At 30.5% G+C, this 7,205-nt stretch overlaps 1 protein-coding gene across 1 annotated transcript; it reads right to left on the reverse strand.

Moving 5' to 3' along the window:
* Window positions 1-1,046: 1,046 nt before the first annotated feature.
* LOC106779269 (uncharacterized protein At1g04910) lies at window positions 1,047-4,943 on the reverse strand. The gene is made up of 9 exons (XM_022776542.1): window positions 4,468-4,943; window positions 3,813-4,213; window positions 3,414-3,481; window positions 3,225-3,313; window positions 2,936-3,101; window positions 2,560-2,849; window positions 2,266-2,470; window positions 2,031-2,188; window positions 1,047-1,683 (listed from the first exon to the last, which is right to left on the reverse strand). The coding sequence occupies exons 2-9, from the start codon at window positions 4,132-4,134 to the stop codon at window positions 1,437-1,439; spliced, it is 1,545 nt and encodes a 514-aa protein (XP_022632263.1). The 5' UTR covers window positions 4,135-4,213; window positions 4,468-4,943; the 3' UTR covers window positions 1,047-1,436.
* Window positions 4,944-7,205: the final 2,262 nt, after the last annotated feature.

A 7,205-nucleotide genomic window follows, 5' to 3' on the forward strand; every position in this document is an offset into this window, starting at 1 on the left:
ACATGGATGACATATAGAACTTTGAAAGAATTGTATAAGAAGGAGAAATAAATTTAATGTAAAACAAAGAAAAAGTTAAAAAATTAATTGTTTAAGAAAAAGCATCCTAATAATATATACCTTAAAATTGATTACCCAAATTACTTAAAACTCTTACATTAAATATTTATTTAACTATCTTCTCTTAACTCTCTCTTCCAACATTACATTCTTCACAATAACTCTAAATGCAGTTTTCACTTTTTATAAATAATATATTTATACTACTTAATTAATAACTGAATTAACTTTATTTTAAGTCTATTGTACGTTACTTTAACTAAAGCTATAGTCAAACTTTGACATTAATGAGTTGCTAATAGATATATATAAGAGATTAATATATATATATATATATATATATATATATATATATATATATATATATATATATATATATATTAATTCAAAACCTTTAGACAATACAATTTAAGTTTCTTTTTTCTTATATTTCGGTCAATTCAAAATCTTTATATAATATTTATGATTTTTTTTCTTATATCATATTTTCATAAAGTTCATGTTTTTTCTTATATTGTATTTTCATAAAGTTTATGGTAGATTTCACTGAACTTTTAACATTTCAACTATGCTATATCTCAATCTATCTTTTTCATATTTTGTTCAACTTCTTATTTCTAGAAAATATACAACGTAAAAATTGAAATTGATTTTAAAGTAAAATATGTTAATTTGTTAAGAATAAAGTGAGTTGCTAAGTTTGAAAAGAGCATATGAAATGTAGTGCAGTTCTCCACCATGAGTGTCCACTGAGAAGTGCTTGAAGTTGGTTGTTCTAGTCCTGCCTAAACCACAAAAGTAGCTGTTATTCCTAAAATGATACAAATGTATATTGTAATGCTAATCATCATTCTTGGCCCACCAATAACCTTCAACCGACTATTTTTGAGTCTTACCACCTAATCTTACGTTGGTCCACAAACATAATCACAGACAATTATCATATGCACAAAAAAGCAAATACAATATCTTAGTAGACAAGAAGGTTCTAAGAGACTTCTGCGTTGTTCTTTCACATCTTCTATTTATTTCAACGCTCAACCATCAGTATTTGGTGAAGAACCATCTTTCAAATTAGAAAAAGACAAAAGTTAATAGTAAAAGTACTCTACATATCTTTTGCTCTTCTTTACAGTATATAAGATATAACTCCTCTTTGCTGTTGCTTTACACAAGACCCTATTCCTCAAAAAGTGAAATTTTTTCCAATTTTGTCAAAATGATTCCAGTGAGGAATAGTCACACGGTTCCTTGTGTTCATTCAGATCCTAATTCATGTACAGAATTAGGGTCCTCCCCCTGAAATAAATACCAATTAGCATCGCCTTTTGATGGAAGAAACTGTTTAGAGGAGGCATGTGTTAGATGAGATAGGATCATGTGCTGCTCAATGCTCCATCTTGGAATTTGAAACACTCCTGTGGATTGGAATAAAAGTAGTCTTCTTCTTTGGGCCTGTCTGGGATGATAACTCTTCTTTTGGGGTTTCCCATCCTATTGGCATGAGTTTTCTTCACCATAATGGAAAACTCATCCCAGCATAGTGACCCATTGGTGTATTGATCTATCAGTTGCACCAAATGCTTTCTATCAAGTAATATAGTCCTTTTGAAGCCTAAAAATCTGAAGAGAAAGAAGCATTATATTAGTAAAAGGAGACTAAAATCAGAATAGTTTTGCCACCAATAGCAAAACCTAGATGAGGAAAAAGACTTGGTTTGCAAGTGCACTCAATGGCTCAGATAATGTAGCATGAACAAAAATAATCATCTGCAAGTAAGATTGTAATACTTGTTAAGTTGTTCAATCAAGCATGAATTTCCCCATATTATATGGATATCATTTGACAAAAGGGGGGAAAAGCCATCGTAGATTTCATTATATACTGAATGAAATCAACACATTTAACCATAGATGAGATCACAGAAGATGACTGATGGTAAAACATCTGGCATCATAGTATGTAATACCTCCGGTGTCCTTCCACAACCTTAGCCATGTTCCCATCATAGGTTGGAATGAATATATCACTCTCTAGAGACACAAGGTAATCCAGTGCAGCCATTTGTGATGAGTGGTTTTGAAAATACATCAAATCTGAAGGTTCTAGCAGAGTTTCTTTCCTCACCTGTTGCAGTTAAAGCACAAAAAGGTTACAAAACAACATATAAACATAGAAATATGATTTTGTTTCTTTCTACTGACCACATTTGGAAAAGCTGCTTGTAAACCTGCCATCCTTCTCCCTCCACCATATATTTCTCCAGCAGCAATATAAATCTGAATGCTTCGGTCTATGCCTAGAGCTGTCAATACCAGTGTAGTCTCCTCGGGAGTTAAAGGGCATAGACCATCTTGTCTCTTAAGATCAGAATTAATAACTTTCTCCTTCCACCAGGGATAAGCATATCTGAAAAATGAAATTTTCTAAGATTATATTCAAATTGAGAAGAAAATTTTTACTGTGACATAAACACATTAGTTCAAGATTTGACATACCTCATTCTTGTGAGTTCCTCCACCTCCCTGGTGTCGCATCCATGAGTACAGCCAGAGAAGGCCAACATGTCCATCTCATATCTAAGGTGAAGCACAAGGAAGGGTCCCTTTTGCCTCAAAATTTTGACTATCTTCCTACCAAGTTCCTCTATCTGGGAAGTAAACCTCAAAGCGTTATAATTTACACGACATCGCAGCCTTTGAATCTCCAAAGGTAGTCCATTATTGGCAAGTCGAGCATCAGTTCTGTTTAGGTGCACAACCTTGTGTTTCAGTAACAGAGGAAGGATCTGCGATAAGCAAGTAGGAAAGTCAGCTGAATTCAAGTAACCAAAAATCTGATAAAGAAAAGAAGTCATGTTGACTAAGTAAATACCTGCTTTTCATAGTATGATATATTCGACCAGCTAACTGGCGGCAATGAGTAGAATAATCCTTGTTCAACTCTTCTCTTGAGCCTAGGTGGTAGTTGCTTTAATATTCTAACCTCATCTCTTAAGGATCCAATGAAATTATCCACATCAAATATGTCTTGGAACTCACTGCCACATCAAGGGAACAGAAATCAGGACAACATTTCAATGAAGAAATCAAGATGACAACCATAGAAATAAACATTTCCTGAACTAAAATCATGACTTTAGCAATAGGAAATGTGAAAAAACCTTGGGTCAGCCCAGAAAGATGTTTTATCTAGCTCCGGAACTATGAGAGTAACATTTAAATGTCTTGCAATAGCAACCATGTCACATATCTGTAAAAGAACAAACAAAATTATGAGAAAGACAGAATAAGAATTTGCAAGTTGATGCCTGCAGTGAATGTAAATTATGTAATAAAGCATTGGCACTCACAGCTGCTCGCATTTGATTGAGTCCTCCATTGCACGAAACCATAAGATAACCATTATTCTTGTGAATCCCTGACAAAAAAGAATCACCGTATTCCTTCCCCAGTCATAACCAGTCATACAATTATTTAGCAGACACATCTATACAAAGCCTAAGAAAGTCACCATTCTTTGAACAAAAATCACAAGAAATCTTTAACATGAATTTTTGAAAAACAGTTCGCAGCCGCAATTTTGACTGCCTGATTAAAATTTTCGGGGTGTCTGCGACCACACCGTCATCAAAATGCAGTCGCATCGGCCTTGTATATTGCATTTTCCGGCAATACCAACTGCGAAACTGAGATCCCAACCCCATGTTAAAACCTTAAAGATCAATTTATGTGACGAAACGAGCACTTACTTTTGGGTGGAAAGACAACCTTGGCCGGAACAAAAGCCTTTGCAGTTGCTGGAGATTCATCTTGGTGGCTGAAACAATGAGGCATGCCCTTCAACAACCTTGGTCCCCACAACTCCCCAATTGCCATCAGTTGAACCACACAAGTCCAAAGTATCACTGTAGTGATGGCACGGGCCATCCACACCTTGATTCTAGGTCTCACAATCAATCTCTTGGACTTGACAATTTCATCACCACTCAAAACATTGAACCCCATCTCCATCTCTTCACTGTCACAGTGATCACCTTTTCCATCAGAAACCCTTGCCCACCTCAACATCATCACCTTTTTATGTTCTTCACTTTCTGCTTACACCCCAATCGGTGGCGTGAGGTTAACTCCTCGCTCTTCAATCTAGGGCCTTAAGAAATAATTACAAGGATGAGAAAGAGAAAAACAAATCATGAATTTAGTGATGCTAATAAATGCAATCAATCAAGGCCAAAACCAATGTTTTTGAGGCTTGAAGTTCGTTTTTGGATCTTTCAGCTAAAAATTAAATGCTGATTAAACGAAAACCATTGACCGCACGCTAGTAATTCACACAAAAAACCAAAAGGGAAATAATAAACCCCCCATACCCCACAAACAAGGAAAATCTCCAAATTAACTCACATCAGCAAGTGACGCCTTGAAACCATAAAACCACATTGAATTTTCAGAATCCATATCATTAAAAGATTGTTAGCATTGTGACTTTCACCCAGCAATGACAGCTGGTGTTACCACTACACTACCTTCAAGATCATGAAACTAAAAACTACGGCCATTGACACTGGAGAATACCCAGAAGAAAATTTGTGAATTTAAACTGAAATTCCCTCAAATGTGTCTAGTATTCACAGGTTCCGAATGCATTGCAGAGTTGAATGAGTAGCAACACAAAACAAAAGAAAAAAACTGTGTAGAAGAGTGCTGTGAGCTTTGTGTTACTTGGAACAAGAATGGTGAAGAGGGTGGTTTTGGAAGATGGGAAGTACTATTTTTCCGGCGGTTTCCCGGTTGAGATTCCGGCGAGAGTCGCCGGAGAAGAGAGGTGGAGAAGAAAAATAGAAAGAGTTGGTATAAAAGGAAGAAAATGAGGGAAAAAGAAAGCTATAATTAAGGCGGTAGAGAAGGTGGCATTAGTAAGAGAGGTGTCATGTGGGGCCCTTTTTAACTGTAACAAACCCCACTTCCACTTTTTCGATTTATTTTTTGAACTATCAATTATAATAATAATTGTTATTATTATAATTATTATTATTAAGATTAAATATATTTTTAATTTTAGATGTTAAGCTAGAATTAAGTTCCTATTACCAAATTTTATGCATTTTAATTTTTAAAGTAAAATAAATAAATATAATTTTTTAGTTTTTTTTTTTCAATTTTTTGGTGATATATTAAATGTCTTTTAATATCAAATTTGAATTATTTATGTCATTTCAACAGCTTTATCTAAAATGTGAATATGAAATATCATTAAATAAGAAAGAAAAATGTCACTACATTAAAAAAATTATCTATTCATTTTTTAAATTTAAATATTAAGATGTATCAAATTTTAAAATAAAAACTAATTTTAATTTTACATCTAAGTTAAAAATAAAAAATATATTTAATTATTATATTATTCACCTCCATATTTTATTCTAGAGTTTTTACTTAACAACCAAATTTAATTTTCACTTTTTCACTTTTTAATGAAAAACCAGTTTTTTTGGAAAAATAAAATAGGAGAAATATTACATTTTGTGAAGTACATTTTTATCCTCGTAAAGTGAAATTATTATAAGACAGTAAAACTATTCATCTTCATTCATTTTTTTTTCTTTAATTTTTATATGTTTTATCGTGTTCTTTTATTACAACAAAACAAATCTCACTTGTCCGATGAAATTAACTTGAACTTTTCCAGTTTTAAGTTTAAACTTTTGTAAGAAAAATATAATTGAAAGATAATACGAACTTAAAATATATTACATATGATGAATAATTTTAATTATTCAATATGATAAAAAATATTTTTCTTTTGAAAATTTTAATTTCGAGAAAACTTATATAAATATTTTAAATAATATTACTGAGCAACCTAATATATTTTAGTAGTTTACTTAAACAAAAAAAAAAAAAACAAACATATTTTATAACAAGCATCCTAAAAGTATCAACCTAATATATCAAACGAAGTTTGATAAAAAGAATAATTAACAAATATGGTTAAAAACAAGGTATTAATATTAAATATTTTCCTTTCTGTTCAGAATATATCCTATTTGAGAAATATGTTGTGCCGCACGTAAATTTAATTACGTTAATCAAGGCATTAATAATAAAAATATGTAAGAGATTTTAGTTTATTTTTATTTAAATATTTATGTTTTTCTTTATAATTGTTTTCTCAACTAAAAATATACTACACTATTGCTACAATTTTGTTAATTATTTTATGAACTTTCAATCAAGGGGAGAGGCTTAACTAATAATCAAAAGCTACAAAACTAAAATATATAAATAATTAAAATTAGAAATTCCAAAATCATGTATAAGTTACGCGTAATTAAAGAAAACTTCTCTGAATTTAATAACCATAATTTGAAGAAAAATAAAACTCGGCTCGTAAAAATTAATTAATTAAATGCACTTGAAAGCTCTGTCATGCGTTAATTCTCTCAATTGCTTATGAGATAAACATGCAGTTATACATTTTTTTTTCAATTTAAAGAATATATGTATCTTAACTTCTTATAAATATATATCTATATAAATACATATACTAAAACAAAGTTTTCTATATTTTCTTTTGTTTTTTCTTTATTTTAAGAACATTGTTAGAAAGATGATTTTGGAATTTTTATTAAAAATTTCACAAAATCATTTTTGTAAGGAAACTGATCATCCTTGTCTTTTTCTCTATTTATTCTTCTCCTACTCTCTTTTTTGTTTTTCTGTTTAGTTTATTTTAATTTGTGTTGTCCTTTTATTAATGGATTTTGATATGTTATTAATTTTTTTAATAAATTTTTGATAATAAAATATGTGTCATTATTTTATTAATTTATTTAAATTTATTTTTAAAAAAATATTTAAAACAAATACATTGTAAAAAAATTATCAAAAGAAAATGTTAAAAAAACTTTTTTCTTTGTTAATATATGTTCACTTTTTGTTGTTGCTCCATTTAAATCATCATTAAAGAATAAATCTCTTTGAATTAATTTTTTTTTTCATTATTTGGTGGTTGATTGATTTGATGGCTATAAAAGCTCGATTTTTGGTGATGTTTCGGAAAAAAGAAATTGCCAAAGGAAGATACTGATTTTGGTGTTGAACTAAATATAAATAATTTAAGTTTATTAAAATTTAAATTT

Source organism: Vigna radiata, unplaced genomic scaffold (genome assembly GCF_000741045.1).
Source record: "Vigna radiata var. radiata cultivar VC1973A unplaced genomic scaffold, Vradiata_ver6 scaffold_190, whole genome shotgun sequence".
Taxonomy (NCBI): domain Eukaryota; kingdom Viridiplantae; phylum Streptophyta; class Magnoliopsida; order Fabales; family Fabaceae; genus Vigna; species Vigna radiata.